The following is a 20,024-nucleotide window of genomic DNA, read 5'->3' as shown; positions in this document are numbered from 1 at the left end:
GTGGTTTATAAGAAATAAAATCATGAAACTGTCAAGTATTTACTACCAAAGTCAGCAATTAACTACCTTGGAACAAGGAAGCCATAGTTTAAGTTAGAAATTCAAAGCAAAATGAAGGAGAATTCACAGCAGGAAAATTTCTAACAGAAAAATCAGAGAGTAAATATTGCTTTGCTGAAGAGCAGGGAGGATGTTAAAGTTTCAGAGCACAGAGATGGTTTAGAGAACCCAGATACAAACCCAACCACTACTGAGAAGATGTAAGAATGAAAATTACCAGATGGTATTCCTTAATAGAATTTTTAAAAGGAAAAAGAAAAGATAATTATAAAGAAAAATAAAAAACACTCTTGGAGAAGATCAAACTCACTTGAACGAAAGAATACCAACTACTGAGAGTTTCAAACAAATCCAGCCTGTTAGACATTTTCTTTCAAAGGATCAAGGACTTTTAAAGATTAAAATACATACTGTAAGTGTGAGTTTTTTGTGCCCTGCAACAGTTCTACTGTCTGCCTCTTGGCACAGGAAACTTTGGAGGGACCCATCATCTGTTTCAAGTCACCAGCATTCCCAGAATGGGAAGGACTTCGAGGCATGCCTACTTCAACAAAAGCATCGTTACAACCTGCAGAAGGGATAAAGTGAAAATCCAAATGTCACCTTATCATCAATAACCACCTGCGATGGAAACAAATCAGAACCAAACCCAAAGGAGACCCAGGCATAACAGCTTTCAGCTGCAAAGAAGACACTTTAAATTCAGGCTGCCCCAAATTTCATTCAAGATGAAATCTAAAGAGAAGACCCTCACATTTTTAAAAGATTATTAGGGGTGAAAGGGTTTTAAAAAAAAGAAATACTCTACTTGGAAAAAAATTATAACATTTAGTAAATTGCTGCTTTCCTCTCACACAATTACATCCACTTTAATTTTGAAGTTCCAATGTAATGGGAAGTGATTCTTTCTGTAGAAAGTGTTTTTCAGTTTATCTTTCCCTGTGTTCTTTGGAATTTCATTCAAGATATCTTTCTGCATACTTGAGGCAGGATGAGTCATAAATGGTTAGCAAAACCAACTTGAAATCACCACAAAGACTTTACAACCCCCTTTATCCAAGTAACAGACCAGGCTGAAGTTCAGAAGGAAAGTTACCTTCCACAGGGTTTGATTTGGGAGATGCCTGCTCAGGTCCAGTTGTCTGTCTAGATGGATCACTGTGATTCCCACTCAGTACTTTTTCTCCAAGTGATGAAGTGGATATTGCACCATATTTTATATTCGGAGACTAAAGTGATAACAGAAAACAACACACAGATATGGTCACAATTCTAAAATTCACTTCAGGTGAAAGTTTAAACATATTACCAGTGGCTTATCTCTTACAAACAGCATAGATCACACTACTCTAGCAAAAGACATTACCTGTGCATGTCCATTTAAAGAAGCAGAGATTTTTTTGCCTTCTGTCTGCATACTGTTGACATGGACATCAACAGGAGTCAAGCCAGGAGGGGGCGACGGAGCTGTGTGCCCGTAGGTGGGTACACCAGACAACAAAATATTAGTTAACGTGGCTTGGGCAGTAGATGGAATCATAAGGTGTGGTATAGCAGAAAAACCTACAATGACATTTCACGAAGACAGATATTAGACAGGAAAAAACTCAGATTCAACAAATATTACTTTATTATTTTCAGTAAAAACAAAAAACTTCATCTCTGTTGCTACAAATTCAGTAAAAGAATTCAGTTTTGATACCTCTTTGTAACTAGGTTTAACATTACTATAAAAACACAAAGCAATGTTCAAATGGAAGAAGACTTTAGAGAATATTTAATGGAAACTCTTCACTGTACCGCTGAGGAAACTAGCTGGATTTCGCATGTGCATATGCCTGTCAAGCACATTTGTCCACCTGGAACTGGCATTTCCTAATTACCAGGCAGGTGAGCTTCATGTGTCTTTGCCCCTGCTTCCTTGCTCATCATACTCTTTTTCCTGATCTGTTTGTCATGTCTGAAGATCATATTCTACTTTCATGAAAAACTCACTGCTTTGTCATGCTTCATTTTAACTAATTTACACACTGGGGAGTTTCTGTTTGGCTGCAATATGCTGTGAACCATAATTTTTCCCTAAGGAAAAGAGCCACTAGTAAATGTCATTTAAAAACGGACACCTAAAACCACATGCCTTTGATTGTACTTAAAGGATACTCACCTGTGGCACTTGAAGTGTTAGCAAGTGGGGGTGCCCATAACGTGGGGCTGGGGGTGCCAGAACTTGGGCTTTGCAAAGGACTGACTGAGCTATTAAGAGCATTCAAGAGTGAGTTTGGGGTTGTTGATGTGTTTAGAGATAAGGTGGTAGGCCCCAAAAGACCTGCAATAAATGAATGCAAAGTCAATATGCATAAATTCAAGGTTTAAAAATACAGATGGCATCAATATTCGGAATGCACACTGAGATAGTCCGATATTTTCCAAATACAGTATGAGTGACAGATTACCTTCTTTTAAGTATTCACAGGAGATACTGCATGCTACCACTCCAACACAGAACGCAGACTATCTACAAACAGACGCTGATCAGAACGGGCAGTTAGGTGTATGTGAACCAGGGAGGCAGTCAGGGTCACTGAGTAGTACCAGCTGCTCTGCACTCACTTCGACGAGCCAGGATGAACAAACTTCTGCTCAAGTGGAGACTCATTTTTATTTCTCTGTATAACTCACTTGTTTTCTGTTTCCAAACAAACTCTTCTCAAACCACTTACAATTAGCAGAGAACAGGGGAATGTCCTCCTGCCGCAGAATGACTACATTCGGCACATTTGTGGAGAGGCCGAGCTACCTGGAACAGTTTGCATTCACTGTGTCAAAACACATGACTTCCCTGTGGTCCAGGGTCCATCTCAATGAGTATGAAAGCTTTCCTCAGAAACAATTTTTTGTTTTTTGCTTCTTTTAAGGATTTAATGTTTGATTTAACTAATGAAACTTCAGGCATTTAAATATATTCTAAAGCAAAATATGAAGCTGTATATAACTTCCCAGGAATATTTTAAGTATTAAGTATTACAGGATAGGAATAGACATGAAAACATTTTAAACATTGAGTAACTGAATCTTTTCTCTGGTGCAGGAAGAACTTGGTTCCTGCTCAATTATCTCAGGGGCCCTTCCTGACTCACATGCATGTATTGTTATGAGTGTTCAGATCTCCAGTGGAAGGAACAATTTTGGGAGATCAGAGGCCAAGGGGAAAAGTGTCTGTCTTTACTGTAATGGTGGGCTACCCGGAATCTTAATCATATTATAACCATATAATTTTTAAAAGCAAGAAATAGCTATTAGAAAAAAAAATTTACAGAATGCTGAGAGTATTTTTTCTGTCTCAGATCAATACTGAATGAGGCAAAATGATTTTCTAGGGTTATTACATTCACTTTTTATATTAAGGCTACTGAAAAATGTGCAAGAAAGTAGTGAACCTAGCATAATGGCAATATGGCAATGAACTGTAGCCTGTTAGACAGGAATCCATAAATGAGGTGGTACATATCACAACTATGAAGTGCCTCACCTCACTTTCTCAAAGAACTAAAGCACTGAGGGGATGATGCTCTTTCATCTTCTATTCTTTGCCTTAGATATAAATACAGGTCTATTTGCTCCTCTTGGTAGCTGCAGGCTAGATTTCCTTTGTGTCTGGGTGATGCAGTTCTGACCACTGGGAGTGGGGGTTCTGCTCGCTTTCACCTCCCCCTCTCCCTACCCCTCATACAGATTTGCAATTACTTTTTGAAAAGCAAACTGGATAATCTTTACCTCTAGGGATGGATGGCAATATTGCAAATGCAAGAGAGAAAAAACACATAAATTATAGTCAGCCTGCTCACTTCACTCTCAATGGCATTCTTAATTTAGAAGAACAAACACAGCCACTGAAAATAAAACAGTCAGACCTTGATTATTTATGCCAAAATAAAAAGAATCTAGGTAAAAAAATCTATGGAGTCTAATAAAAAACCCAAAATGGATTGATGTGAGTTTTGTTGCTTTTTCACCTAATCTTAGGGCCTGACAAGGGAAAAAAATAGCCTTTAAACTGTAGCCCCAAATGGTAGAAAGAAAGGGAACCAGCTAAGCAATCCCCCAGTGACTGAGAAGCGTTATAATAATAAATTTTATACCTAGTCCAGTGAGTCCAAGGCCTGCTGAGGCTAAGATGTCCAGGCTGGGACATGCCAGGCCGGTAGGGCAGGATGCTGGGGACGGGCTGGTTGCTATGGTAACCCCACTGCTTTCAAGTCCGAGGAGACATTTCCTTGCTTCATACATATTTAAGGCATTTCTCTCAACACTTTTCACAATCACAGACTATGAAAACACACAATGGGAAAGAAAAAGGTGACATGCAAATAGTCTACAATGAATTGGGGAGGTGGGTTAGAAATGAATATGGTAATAAGGATTCCAAAAAGGAATATATTGATGCGGTTTTAAAATCAATTAAAAATTCTAACCACTTATTTCTTATGTTTACTCCTTGTGGTAAAACCATAAAGGGTTAGTTATAATTTACTGGGTGTGTCCTGTGTTTCAGGCACTGGGATAGAAGCTGTACATAAATCTTGATGCTTGCCAGAAACCTTCTGGATGGGAATTATGATTCACATTCAGTGAGGAAAAGGGACCTACCACTGGTCACGGCCTCGCTGGGCTGGGGCAGCGAGAGGACTGGACCTTGGGTCCTCCGCCCCTACAGCCCATTCTCTTGGCAACCTCTTGCTGTTACATGAAAGCTTTCTCCTTGATCTCATCTTTACAAAACAACTCAAACTTGTCACCATATACAGACTGCATAGTAACAGTCACTTACATTTGACATTTATAGTCTCCTAGTTAACTAATAGACCTTGAGGTACCACTATTCCTCACTGATGGCATATCAATGGCAAAGCTTACGGTAAAATAAATTTCTAAACACTATATTTTTTTCTCAATGGACTCATCTAGAAAACTGGAAGTGTGAACTCAAGAGGACAGCCTCCAATGGGCAATAAAGAAAATCTGTGACTGAAAAAGCAGTTAAAGCAGTAGTCAGCACTGGGGCCAACTAGACGGAACTAAATGGCCGTGGGATGCTACAAGGCTCCAGAGTTCTCACTTACAATCTATTCTCCCCTGACCTGGCTCATTTCTTACTGAACTCCAGGAGCTCCGCTTGCGCCTGACACTCTTCACGTGCACAAAGTCTCTTCTGTCTTTTTATCTTCCAGTCTTGGTGTCTGCAGTGACTCCAGTCAAATTAGTGAAGCATGACACTTCAAGATACATAAAATTAATGTCCTGCTCTCTAACTTTAAACTCATTATATCAAGTTCACTTAGAAACAAACCTCTCTTTCCCTTTAAAGTTTTCTTTTGAAGAAGGCATGATTGTTTTTCTTAAGTTGGACACTGAAAACCATGTTATTTACATATATAAAAATCATCTATGATACATATTACACCATGATACATATATAATAAGATTTATAGAAATTAAAAAATGGAAAGCACAACTGTTTGGGGTTTTACCTACTGGAATAAAAAGTATACATAAATGTTATCATTTAGTACACAGTATTATGCACCTTGCTTCTTTTATTCCACACCATTCTTATCTTTTGACTGTGGTACATAGGTCTCTGCAGGGTGTCTCACTGGACGTAGAATGCTGGTGGGCAGGAGGATATCTGTATTTTCGGTGTGATTAGAAGGTCCTAAATTGCTCCTCAAAGTGGGTGTGCCAATTTACATGACATTAAGGTAGGAACATTCCTCTTCCCTCATATTCTCACTAGCATTTAATATCATCAGGTTTAGCCCATTAAATTTGGACTATACATGGAATTATTGAAATTTTGCAACATCTTAGAGAAAGAAGTTCCTAGAAGGCTTGTCCCCCAGAAGACTGGGGACATGTCATTATTTACTTTTGATTATCATTATTAGTTTATTATTTTATTAAAGAGAATGGACATCTCTTCTTTAAATCTCCAGGGCTAGCAGAGTGGCTCACAAAGAGTATGTAAACTAAGTATTTTTTAATTGCACTGGATATGTACACATACACATACACACTTAACACAATGTTCAGCCTTATCAACTCTCTGATAACTCAGTAAAGCTGAAAGTTACCAGGTTGCAAATTAATAAAAACACATCTTTGCTTTTTTTTTCATATGATTGTAAAAAATAATGGTCATTAAAAATGAACTCCAAAACCAACACATAAAGAAAATGATCAATAATGAATGTTTTTACAAACTTATGCATTTAAATAACAAAGTATAATATATAATGACATATGTATTATATAGAATATTTAATTCCATGTATATGCAAATACACATGTATATGAAAATAAAACTATCTAGAATGTGATAGGATACGTGGTTCTCAGGGTCCAGACTCTGAACCAACCTTGCTTGGTTGTTTCGGCTTTGGTTTAATACTGATGAAGACATCGAGCTGTTCCATCAACTGAGCAATGAACTGTGGATCAACTTCAATTTCTTCCTTCATATCAAACATCAACACAAGGGGAAGACAACCCTAAGAAATGTCACAATAGAAAGTGTAGGAAGTAAAACGTTACTCATTTAAACATCTGATAATTTAACATGCCTACAAATAATGCAATATTCTATGGGCTGAAAGAGTAAACCAAAGTATTAAAGCTGAATCACATGCTTTCACAAAGCTTAGGGAATTGGTGTGGAAATAATGCTGAGGGCACAAACTATTTTTGAACGACAAAATAATATGTGTCTGAAGTTTCTGTTATTGGCCCTAAATTTTTTACCCACTTTCCACCTTGGAAAATTCCTCCATTCTCTGACTTCCGTTTGTTAGTGATGCCAGAAACTAGATCCTGAACCACATCAAGGGCACTAATCCTGTGCTTTTGCTCAAAGACTTACAGTACTGGTTTTTATTATCTTCTGAATGAAATCTAAACATGTCCCAGCATTTCAAGATCTCCACATTTTGGCCCAGCTTTGCTTGTACAGTCACAGGCCTGCATGTCCACACATCTGCCCCTTCCTAAAGGCTAGACCAGCCTCCTGACTATTTTTCAAACAGATTCTGTACTTGGGTCTCAACTCACCCAGAGGCTTCTTCACCAACTGAAGACCTACCTCTCTTCTGGGGCAGTTCCAACCTTACCTCCTTCCTGGAGTAAAATGCTACTACTGTTTCTTCTTTTAGCTTTCTCACTTTTTAGCTCTGCAGAGGTCAGCACTTGTTTTTTTCTCTGATGCTTTCTTCCTGGCCCCGAATCTACTAACTATAGGAATCTCATACTTTTACTGATTCCCAGGACACTCAGTACTAGCCCACTGATTGCTGGGTTCTGTACAGAAGTGTCAGGAGAAGTACCAGTCAAATACACTGGAATTAAAATGAAATGACTGTATTCCATTTTCCTTGTGGATAAAAGTGATTTTTGTATTTAAAATATAGGTTAAAGCCTTTTATTTCTTTTAAAGATTTACTTATTTGAGAGAAAGAGAGTGTGTGTACACGCATGAGTGGGGGGAGGGGCAGAGTGAGAGAAACTCAAGCAGAGCCTGTGCTGAGTGTGGAGCCCAACATGGGGCTCAATTTCATGACCCAGAGATCATGACCTGAGCCGAAATCAAGAGTCAGACACTTAACCAGCTGAGCCACCCAGGTGCCCCTAGGTTAAGGCCTTTTAATTTATCCCTCTCTTCCTCACTTCTTTTAATATTGTACAATACTATATATCTCATTGCACACTTATATTTTGGTAGGTATGATCAAACTGAATATGCATTCCTAACTGTACAGAATGTCTGAAAAAGTTCACTTAAAATAATACCTAAAGAGAAAAAGCAGAAAAAAAGAAAATTATGAAGAGTAATCATAATAATCTTTGGACATAAAAATGCTACCTAACTAGTGGTATATTAAAAGTATCCTTATAGGGGCACCTGGGTGGCTAGTCTTCGAGCGTCTGCCTTCGGCTCAGGTCATGATCCCGGGGTCCTGGGATCGAGCCCCACATCGGGCTCTCTGCTCAGTGGGGAGCCTGCTTCTCCCTCTGCCTGCCACTCCCCCTGCTTGTACTCTCTCTGTCTCTCTGTCAAATAAATAAATGAAATCTTTAAAAAAATAAAAAAATAAAAATATCCTTATAAACTAAGCTTGGCTAAAAAGAAATCATTCACAACAAAATAATTATGTATTATAATCCTTAATGATTATAACAAGTTCTTATTTATCAGAGGAATGGAATCAAAAATAAAAGTTTGGATTTTCTGGGGCACCTGGGTGGCTTAGTTAATTAAGTGTCAGACTCTTGATTTTGGCTTAGGTCATGATCTCAGGGTCCTGGGATCTAGGCTCGAGTTGGGCTCTGTGCTGAGCATGGAGCCTGCTTAAGATTCTCTCTCTCCCTCACCCTCTGCCCCTCCCCTCCCTGCTTGTGCTCCTCTCTCTTAAAAAACAAAAATTGCATTTTCTGAAAGTTTCTCAAAAACAAATTCTGCAAGTTAGTAATAGTAAAGATCATACCTGAGGCTTACTGTTTCAAATATCACTAAAGGTCAAGTTCTTGAATACAATGATGTTTTTAATAAGATAATTTGTAAGTCCACATTACGTCAATCCATTTTGTTACTGTGTATCAACCTACACACTGTGTTTTTAAATGAATATAGGAAGAACAGAAATATTGCAAGTTTTAAATAGGAAGCAATAGTGAATTATATAATGGCTATTTTCTTCAATGCATTAAGACTCAAATTAGTGGCTTAAATACCATTTTTTAAATTGTATCAGAGATCTTTGAAATGTTCACGTTTCATGCTACTAAAATTTGTATCAAAAAAAATAAGATTTATATCTGTGCGGGTAAAAAGGTATTTTTATTTTCTGTTTAAACAGAAGACTTTTTTTGTCAAATGCAGACAAATACTACATGTCAGATGAAAATCACCTTCCACAAAATACAGCACATTATTTCATTGTATCCTCTTCTGTGTTTAGTTTAAGTTAAAAAAAAAATACTGCAAAGAAATTACTCGCCTATGTAATGAAATGAAACCTGTAAGGCGCGACATACTTTACTCTTATTTTATTTCCTTTTAGCAAGAAACTTATTTGACAAGGCTTTCGGAGTGTTTTCATGAATACCACAGTAGTATGGTGTGTGCTGTCACATACATTGTACCCAAAGAAGTAAAGAAAATAAAATGGAATTGGAACACTAATTTCAGTAAACCTACCATGAGATATTGCCTTGCAAGACAGACAGACTCAATGGTGCCCTGGAGGTAGACGGTGGATTTCTTTTGTGGATTACTGGGGTCAGGAAAGTGGATCTGAGCACCTGTTCTTTGCATGATATGTTTGATGTTGCTTCCATTTCGACCCATCATAAAGAGATGATGTTGAGCTGCAATATCTAGTTGTGTGCTCACAGGAATAGCTGATGCCAAGCTCCCAGCGAGATGTTCCAACAGCATGGCAGTTCCTTCCTACGAGAAAAGGGTAGGAGAGAAATAATCCTATAGAATAACTGTCCACATACAAGGAAAGATTCTAGTGCACTTCTAATAGCTATGGAGAAACTCAACACATTCTATAAACCAAAATGCAATACAAGGGAAAATTCTGGAAAATGAATTAGTTTAAAATCCTTTAAAAATGAAATTTGCATAGGGGTGCCTGGGTGGCTCAGTCAGTTAAGCAACTGCTTTGGCTCAGGTTGTGATCCCAGGGTCCTGGAATCGAGCCCCACATTGGGCTCCCTGCTCAGCGGGGAGTCTGTTTCTCCCTCTCCCTTTTCCCTTTCCCCACCCCTCATGCTCACTCTCTCACTCTCTCTCTCAAATGAATAAAATCTAAAAAAAATAAAAATAAAACTTGCATAATTCGTACACTTATGATGTTCATAATTATCTCAATTACTTACCTTCACAGCACTCGTGTTATTCTGAGATCCTCGTACTATCACAGTAGCACCATACATTCGAGAACGCTGCTTAAATGACACTGAAATGTTGTACGTTTGTGATATGTGCTGAATCGAGGGGGAGTTAGGATCAGGAACCGGTTGAAGAATCCCAGCGATTGGTAGCTCAAACATCAGCACCAAAGGAAGCAGCTCCTAAATGAAAGTATGAGAGCCCAAAGCAGACAGCTGAATCACTATATATTTAGAGATGTGCATAACTCATTCCTTCTTTTCTGAGGTTGGAATTATAAAACATAAATTGTTTTTATTATAGACATAAGCTTGGGTAGACTTTGTAAAGTTTCTCAAATGAAAAGAGTCTTTTGTGAAACCTGAGAGTTTGTAACAGTTGCCTGTGGAATTCTTCCTTGGGTCTCTTTTTCATCATTTTAAAATCATCAGAGAAACAGAGTCAGGTATAATCTGGAATATCTCTAAGAAACATCTTCAACACATTAAAACAACTTCTGTCACTATTTCCTAACTACTGAACATATGATTTGGTTATAAATTGATACATTAAGATATTTTTATTGCCTTATGATGCAACCATTGCTGATACTGATTTACAGTATTAAAGTAGTAAATAGTTACCCGAATTCTAACTCGGGCAGATTCTACTCCTGCTGGTTGTCCTGCTATAGATACCTGCAAAAATAAGAAAATACAGAGTTAGATTTCAATTGAGCCCCCATCTGCTTTTCCAGTCATCTACACCCTTTCCACTCAAAATGTCATCCAGGAAAAAACAGCATTGCCATTATCTGGGAGCTTGTTAAAAATGAAGGATCTCAGGCACCAACCCAGTCCTACTTAATCATAATTTGCATTTTAATGAGCTCCTTAGCTGATCTGTGTCAACTAATTTACATCAACCCCTGGACTTACCTAAAACTTCACAGTCCCCGTAATGCCATCCTGCCCACTTTATCATTTCTCTTGTTCACTGCATTTTCTATCTTTTGTTTAAACTCTGCATACTGTATATCAAGTCTGTACTGTGTATCACTATACAATGTTATTGCTGCAATAAGTACTCAAAATATTGAACTACTTCATGCTAGCTGGTAAAAAAAAAAAAAAAATCGTTCCTCCAACACCACTTCCGGCTCTCTCCCGGGATCCCCTGAACTTTTCCCATGATCCATCAACTAAAGAATTAATCTTGGCATGAGGGTAAAGGTGTGGGGCTCCAGGGCACTGTTCCTGACAGACCATACCCCATGCCATACCAATTGTCAAATATTTGGAATACTGCCCTTGCTTTCTATCTTTCTTATGTATGTGTCACTGTCACCATTAGTCCCCACAGAGAAAAGACTATTGTTATCTTATTCATCTTTGTGGCTGACAGTTTCTAGTACTGTGATTAGATTAGAGAGGAAACTTCCAAATAACACAAATAATTCTATCTGATCTTCAGATACTGAAAATGTATGGACAGGTGAGTTTCATTAGTTTTCAAACACAAAAATTAGAAAAAATGTGTATAAACTAAAGAGAGACATAATTCAGTCAATGTGAGGAAGACAAGCACTCGGGCACTGCCTCTTCGAAGGTGATGTGGCACACCCTGCAGAACCACATGCATGATGCTATGGACAGAAGCCCCACAGTGGACACAGTAGGCAAGGTTCCAGGTCCTTTCCGAACATAATGTTCTCTGGGCCTTGCCTCAGGGACTTCACTTTATGTTGCCGTCACAATTACAGTGCTCCCTCTCTTCTACAACCATTTAGAGATTAAAAGTTTATAGCCTACCTACAAGTCATCTCTTTAAAAAAGTAGAGCACCTTCAGTCTACTTGGAAAGGGGACATACATTCTTTTTTTATTTTAATTTTTTGAGTATAGTTGACACATAATGTTACATTAGTTTCAGGTATACAACATTAGTGATTTAACAAGTTTATAAGTTATGCCATGCTCACCATAGTTATTACAATACCACTGGCTATCTTCTCTATGCTGGGCCTTTTATTCCCATGACTTATTCGTTCCATAACTGGGAACCTGTACCTCCCACTCCCCTTCACCCATGTTGCCCATCACCCCACCACCCTCTCCTCTGGAAACCATCAGTTTGTTCTCTGCATTTACAGGTCTGCTTCTGCTTTTTGTTTATTCATTTGATTTTTTTTAGATTCCACATATTAGTAAGATCATATGGTATGGATAGTCAGTTTGGATTTCCGGAAGCTTAAGTGGCAGAGCCCGTGGGAGGGCCCCCAAGCACTGTGTTCACGGATAGGAAAAGATGGCAGAGGAGTAGGGGACCCTATTCCAACCGGTCCCCAGAATTGAGCTGGATATCTACCAGACCACTCTGAACACCCAAAAAAACAGCCTGAGATGTAAGAAGATAGATCTGGATCTCCACAAACAGAATATTATAGGCAGTTAGTTTCGAGGTTCAAAGCAGGGAGCCATGATCCCGCTGGCAGATATCGGAGGATAAACGGCAGCGGGAAGGAGCCTGGCCATGGGGATCCTACACTGCCAGTGAGCGACAGCCTCCCATGCTGGGGACAGGGCACAGACTCGCAGACCGGTAGCGGCAGGGAAAGGACTTTAGGGCAGCTCCCCAGATGGGAACTGGAGCGGCAGGGCTGTGCGTGCAAACTGGGGGCTGGCGGTTTTAGAAGCACAAATGGCAGAGACAGGCCCTGACCTGGAGGTGAGAACGGGGAGCGCTGCTGAGGGGTGCACAACCCAGGACACTGCAGTTTATAGCAGCACAGACAGAGATGGAGATAGTGTGGCCTGGAGAGCTCACTAAAGAACACACTGCGATCTCTCTGCTCTGAGGCAGAGAGTTGGAAATGGTCTCTTCTGCTCTGACTCTCGGAAGAGACACGGAAAGCTGCCAGGGAAAGCTGCCAGAGAACAAAAGCCCCAAAAAACTGGTTTCCACTGAGCCCATCCCCTGCCACAGGGGGCAGAGCAACTCTGCCCAAACAGGCTGCCTGAGTAACAGCGTGGCAGGCCCCTCCCCCAGAAGATAGGCTGGGAAAACAAGAGGCCAGCAACCCTAAGGTCCCTAGAAAACAGGTGCATCTTTCTTGGGTTGTGATCAATAATTTGGACCCTATACATTCCCTCAACCAACCCTCAACAGAATGACTAGGAGGAGGAAACCCCAAAATAGGAAAACACTCAGAGACTATGACTTATGCCACAAATTTATAAATGGATTCAGATATAACCAAGATGTCAGAGACGGAATTCAGGCTAATAATTGTGAAGACAATAGCTAGAATGGAGAAATCAATTAATGGCAACATAGAGTCTCTAAGGACAGAAATGAAAGCTGAATTGGCAGAACTTAAAAATGCTACCAATGAGATCCAATCTAATCTAGATAATCTAACAGCTAGGATAAGTGAGGCAGAAGAACGAATTAGTGACCTAGAAGGCCAATTAATAGACAAAAAGGGAAAAGAGAAGGTCAGGGAAAAACAACTCAGAATCCATGAAAATAGAACCAGAGAAATAAGTGACACCATGAAACGTTCCAATGTCAGAATTATTGGGATCCCTGAGGGGGTGGAGAAAGAGAGGACTAGAAGATATATTTGAGCAAATTGTAGCTGAGAACTTCCTTAATCTGGGGAATGAAACAAACATTCATGTCCTAGAGGCAGAGAGAACCCCTCCCAAGATCAAGGAAAACAGGCCAACACCCCGGCATGTAATAGTAAAACTCGCAAACCTTAGAACCAAGGAAACCATCTTAAGGGCAGTTAGGGGGAAGGGATTCCTTACGTACAGAGGGAAGAACATCAGAATAACATCAGACCTATCCACAGAGACCTGGCAAGCCAGAAAGGCCTGGCAAGACATATTCAGGGTACTAAACGAGAAGAACATGCAGCCAAGAATACTTTAGCTGGCAAGGCTGTCATTTAGAATAGATGGAGAGATGCAGAGTTTCCAAGACCAGCAGAAACTGAAAGAATACGTGACCACTAAGCCGGCCCTGCAAGAAATATTAAGGGATAAAAGGAGAAAGACCCCAAGAGTGATAAAGAAAAGAAATTTACAGGGACAATCTATAAAAACAAGGTCTTCACAGGCAACATGATGACAATTCATATCTTTCAATAATAACTCTCAACATGAACGGCCTAAATGCTCCCATAAAACGGCACAGGGTTGCAGATTGGATAAAAAGACAGGACCCACCCAAATGTCATCTACAAGAGGCTCATTTTGAACCTAAAGATACATCCAGACTGAAAGTGAAGGGTTGGAGATCCATCTTCCATGCCAACAGACCTCAAAAGAAAGCTGGGGTAACAATTCTTATATCAGATGAATTAGATTTTTTTTTTTTATTTTTTTATCTATTTTTTGACAGAGAGAGACAGCGAAAGAGGGAACACAAGCAAGGGGAGTGGGAGAGGGAGAAGCAGGCTTCCCATGGAGCAGGGGGCCCGATGCAGGGCTTGATTCCACGACCCTGGGATCATGACCTGAGCCGAAGTCAGACACTTAATGACTGAGCCACCCAGGCGCCCCCAGACAAATTAGATTTTAAACTAAAGACTGTAGTTAGAGACACAGGAAGACACTATGTCATTCTTAAAAGGTCTATCCAACAAGAAGATCTAATGATTGTAAATATCTACGCCCCCAATATGGGAGCAGCCATCTACATAAGCCAACTGTTAACCAAAATAGTCCTATTGATAACAAAGCGTTAATTGTGGGAGACCTCAATACTCCACTCTCAGCAATAGACAGATCATCTAAGCAGAAAATCAACAAAGAAACAAGAGCTTTGAATGACACACTGGACCAGATGGACCTCAGAGGTATATACAGAACATTCCACCCTAAAACAACAGAATACTCATTCTTCTCGAGCGCACATGGAACTTTCTCCAGAATAGACCACATACCGGGTCACAAATCAGGTCTCAACCGATACCAAAAGACTGAGATTATTCCTTGCATAGTCTCAGACCATAATGCTTTAAAACAAACTCAATCACAAGAAAAAATTTGGAAGAAATTCAAACACTTGGAAGCTAAAGACCACTCTGCTCAAGAATGTTTGGGTCAACCAGGAAATCAAAGAAGAACTTAAACAATTCATGGAAACCAATGAGAACGAAAACACATCAGACAAACACATCCAAAACCTATGGGATACTGCAAAGGCGGTCCTAAGGGGGAAATACATAGCCATCCAAGTCTCACTCAAAAAATTAGAAAAATCCCAAATTCACCAACTAACTCTACACCTTAAAGAACTAGAGAAAAATCAACAAACAATGCCTAAGGCATGAATTAGAAATAATTAAGATTAGAGCAGAGATCAATGAATTAGAAACCAGAAACACAGTAGATCAGATCAACGAAACTAGAAGCTGGTTCTTTGAAAGAATTAATAAGATTGATAAACCACTGGCCAGACTTATCCAAAAGAAAAGAGAAAGGACCCAAATTAATAAAATTGTGAATGAAAGGGGAGAGATCATGACTAACACCAAGGAAATAGAAACAACTATTAGAAATTATTATCAACAACTATATGCCAATAAACTGAGCAAGCTGGATGAAATGGAGGCCTTCCTGGAAACCTATAAGCTGCCAAGACTGAAACAGGAAGAAATTGACACAACCTGAATAGGCCAATAACCAGTAACGAGATTGAAGAAGTGATCAAAAACCTCCCAAAAAACAAGAGTCCAGGGCCTGATGGATTCCCTGGGGAATTCTACCAAACATTCAAAAAAGAAATAATACCTATTCTACTGAAGCTGTTTCAAAAAACAGAAACAGAAGGAAAGCTTCCAGACTCATTCTATGAGGCCAGCATTACCTTAATCCCCAAACCAGGCAAAGACCCCAAAAAGGAGAATTTCAAACTGATATCCCTGATGAATATGGATTCCAAAATCCTCAACAAAATCCTAGCTGATAGGATCCAACAATACATTAAAAGAATCATCCACCACGACCAAATGGGATTTATCCCCAGGATGCAAGGGTGGTTCAACATTCGCAAATCAATCAATGTGACAGAACACATTAATAAGAGGAGAGAGAAGAACCATATGGTCCTCTCAATTGATGCAGAAAAAGCATTTGACAAAATACAACATCCCTTCCTGATTAAAACTCTTCAGAGTATAAGGATAGAAGGAACATTCCTCAAGTTCATAAAATCCATCTATGAAAAACCCACAGCAAATATCATCCACAATGGGGAAAAGCTGAGAGCCTTTCCCTTAAGATCAGGAACACGTCAAGAATGCCCACTCTCGCCACTACTGTTCAACATAGTACTAGAAGTCCTAGCAACAGCAATCAGACAACAAAAAGAAATAAAAGCTATTCAAATTGGCAAAGAAGAAGTCAAACTCTCTCTTTTCTCAGATGACATGATACTTTATGTGGAAAACCCAAAAGACTCCACCCTTAAATTACTAGAACTCATACAGCAATTCAGTAATGTGGCAGGATACAAAATCAATGCACAGAAATCAGTTGCTTTCTTATACTAACAATGCAACTGTAGAAAGAGAAATTAGAGAAATGATTCCATTTACAATAGCACCAAAAACTATAAGATACCTCGGAATAAACCTAATCAAAGAGGTAAAGGATCTATACTCTAGGAACTACAGAACAGTCATGAAAGAAATTGAAGAAGACACAAAAATGGAAAAACATTCCATGCTCATGGATCGGAAGAATAAACATTGTTCAAACGTCTATGCTACCCAGAGCAATCTATACCTTCAATGCCATCCCGAACAAAATTCCAATGACATTTTCCAAAGCGCTAGAAGAAACAATCCTAAAATCTGCATGGAATCAGAAAAGACCCCGAATCGCCAAGGAAATGTTGAAAAAGAAAAACAAAGCTGGGGGCTTCACGTTGCCCGATTTCAAGCTATATTCAAAGCAGTGATCACCAAGACAGCATGGTACTGGCACAAAAACAGACATGTAGACCAATGGAAAAGAATAGAGAGCCCAGATATGGACCCTCAACTCTATGGTCAAATAATCTTCAACAAAGCAGGAAAAAAATATGCAATGGAAAAAAGCCAGTCTCTTCAATAAATGGTGCTGGGAAAATTGGACAGGCACATGCAGAAAAATGAAACTGGACCATTCTCTAACACCATACACAAAGATAAACTCAAAATGGATGAAAGACCTCAATTTGAGACAGGAATCCATCAAAATCCTAGAGGAGAACATAGGCAGTAACCTCTTTGACATTGGCCACAGCAACTTCTTTCAAGATACATCTCCAAAGGCAAGTGAAACAAAAGCAAAAATGAACTTTTGGGACTTCATCAAGATAAAAAGCTTCTGCACTGCAAAGGAAACAGTCAACAAAACAAAGAGGCAATCCACAGAATGGGAGAAGATATTTGCAAATGACACTACAGATAAAGGGCTGGTATCCAAGATCTATAAAGAACTTCTCAAACTCAACACCCAAAAAACAAATAATCAAGTCAAAAAATGGGCAGAAGACATGAACAGACACTTCTCCAAAGAAGACATACAAATGGCTAACAGACACATGAAAAAATGTTCATCATCATTAGCCATCAGGAAAATTCAAATCAAAACCACATTGAGATACCACCTTACACCAGTTAGAATGGCAAAAATTGACAAGGCAAGAGTTGGAGAGGTTGTGGAGAAAGGGGAACCCTCTTACACTGTTGGTGGGAATGCAAGCTGGTGCAGCCACTTTGGAAAACAGTGTGGAGGTGCCTCAAAAAATTAAAAATAGAGCTACCCTATGACCCAGCAATTGTACGGTTATTTACCCCAAAGACACAGATGTAGTGAAAAGAAGGGCCATATGCACCCCAATGTTCATAGCAGCAATGTCTGCAATAGCCAAACTGTGGAAAGAGCCAAGATGCCCTTCAACAGATGAATGGATAAAGATAATGTGGTCCATATATACAATGGAATATTACTCAGGCATCAGGAAGGATGAATACCCAACTTTTACATCAATATGGATGGGACTGGAGGAGATTATGCTACGTGAAATAAGTCAAGCAGAGAAAGTCAATTATCATATGGTTTCACTTATTTGTGGAACATAAGGAATAGCATGGAGGACATTAGGAGAAGGAAGGGAAAAATGAAGGGGGAGGAATCGGAGGTGGAGATGAACCATGAGAGACTATGGACTCTGAGAAACAAACTGAGGATTTTAGAGGAGAGGGGAGTGGGGGGATGGGTTAGCCCAGTGATGGGTATTAAGGAGGGCACGTACTGCATGGAGCACAGGGTGTTATACGAAAACAAGGGATCGTGGATCACCACATCAAAAACTAATGATGTATTGTATAGTGACTAACATAACATAATAAAATAAAATTTAAAAAAAAGATCATATGGTATGTCTATGGTTATTTTTTTGCTTTCATCTCCCAAAAAAGATATGCATATGTAAAATTAAAGTTTTAATTTGTTCCATAACATTTCATGCGAAAAGACAAAGCACCTGGTTGCTTTTTTCTGCTTGGTTATTCCTGTTGGAATCTGGAAAGTGGATGTGGCATCCTGTCTCTTCCATCACTTTTTTAATATTGTTGCCACCTTTGCCGATTACATGGGAATGTTCTGTATGTGAAACATCCATCTTCAAGGTGACTCGATTGCTCTATATGGAAATAATGTATTAATTCTTGATGCATGATAAAGGAAGGAACAACTCTTTAAAACACTTTTTCTCCAAGGGAACAGCACTAACAAAAAGTGACCCTGTGGGAAATCTTACAGATTTCTTGGTAATATCATCTTAATCTATAAATGTATACTTTCTATTTCTCTTTGGCTATAAAAAATAAATTCTCACTTTAAGACAAATTTGTCAGAAGAAATAGAAAGATACACTCTTTACCAAGATAACTTTTTGGAAAGCAGCATTTAAATAAAGTTAGGCATTAATTACAAATAAATTACTCAGTTTTTTCTTTAACAGACATTATTCATGAAACATTTAATTCAAATAACTAAAAACAGATGAAAATAATTACAAAATTGAATATATGTAGGTTAGTAGGAGTGTTGAACTGTGACAGAGATAAAACTCAAAACTGAATAAGAAAGTATCTGTAAGCATTGTTTTCACAACTTGTCTGTTACTGTAGGTCAAACTTTACAGAGCAGACCTGTTATTCTCAGTGATAGGAAGAATGAGGAAGGGCTAAGAAAGCACAGAGCTCCAGCAGTAACATGGCTTACTTAAACCAATACAAAGTGTAATATTAGGTATAATAAAGCAAAACGTAAAATTCTAAGACATAATGAATAATTGTGATCACATTAGAATCTGTGTACTTAATTTTGGGAAATTCAGTATTTAAATCTTTTCTCATTTGTAAGACTGATATAAAAATTCTTCAGCCCTCAGAAAGTAAAATTAAAAAGTCAAAATACAACAAGATGTTAAAAATATCAATGGTTTTTGCATAGTCTTAATTCTTAAATTTTAAACTTATAAATTTAAGTTTATTAAATTAAACTTAAATTAAATACTTTGATTTTTAAATGTAGTTCTTTTAGTTTAACATTTGAAGTACAGGAAAAAGATAATTCTTTTTGGGAAAAGATTCTAGAATATTTAATAATTGTAAGGTGAATAATTCTTAAAAATAAAAAAGAACAAGAAAAGAAAAAAAAGAAGGAAGAGATTAGAAACAATCTCAATGAAATACCAGGTGGCAACACATAGTGGTTAAGAACCAGACAGCCTGGATTTATATCCCACCTTTTCATTTATTAGCTATTGGATTCTGGGCAAATTCCCCAGTATCTCTGTACTGAGTTGGTTATGAATATTAAACAAATTTGTAAGATGCTTATTAGCAAAGTGCCTGCCATATCATATGTGATTTAGAAGTGTTTACTAGAATAAATTCTCACAAATGAGTATACATCTTTACACATCTAAATTTCCCTATTATCTCTCTAACCTATACCTGCAGAGAG

The 20,024-nt window shown here is 38.6% G+C and overlaps 1 protein-coding gene across 1 annotated transcript in view; it reads right to left on the bottom strand.

Moving 5' to 3' along the window:
• The window catches only part of BICC1 (BicC family RNA binding protein 1), a 272,977-nt gene that overhangs the window by 26,447 nt on the left and 226,506 nt on the right, over positions 1-20,024 (bottom strand). Inside the window, exons 5-14 of the mRNA XM_032423991.1 lie at positions 18,535-18,693; positions 10,633-10,686; positions 9,997-10,191; positions 9,308-9,559; positions 6,477-6,608; positions 4,200-4,386; positions 2,225-2,386; positions 1,427-1,623; positions 1,157-1,289; positions 472-628 (exon numbers count right to left, since the gene is read on the bottom strand). Coding sequence (XP_032279882.1) covers positions 472-628; positions 1,157-1,289; positions 1,427-1,623; positions 2,225-2,386; positions 4,200-4,386; positions 6,477-6,608; positions 9,308-9,559; positions 9,997-10,191; positions 10,633-10,686; positions 18,535-18,693 — 1,628 coding nt within the window. The remainder of the gene's footprint in view (positions 1-471; positions 629-1,156; positions 1,290-1,426; positions 1,624-2,224; positions 2,387-4,199; positions 4,387-6,476; positions 6,609-9,307; positions 9,560-9,996; positions 10,192-10,632; positions 10,687-18,534; positions 18,694-20,024) is intronic.

Source organism: Phoca vitulina, unplaced genomic scaffold (assembly GCF_004348235.1).
Source record: "Phoca vitulina isolate PV1807 unplaced genomic scaffold, GSC_HSeal_1.0 scaffold29, whole genome shotgun sequence".
Classification (NCBI taxonomy): Eukaryota; Metazoa; Chordata; class Mammalia; order Carnivora; family Phocidae; genus Phoca; species Phoca vitulina.
Note: the sequence above shows the minus strand (reverse complement) of the source record. Positions and strands in the feature narration are given on the sequence as shown.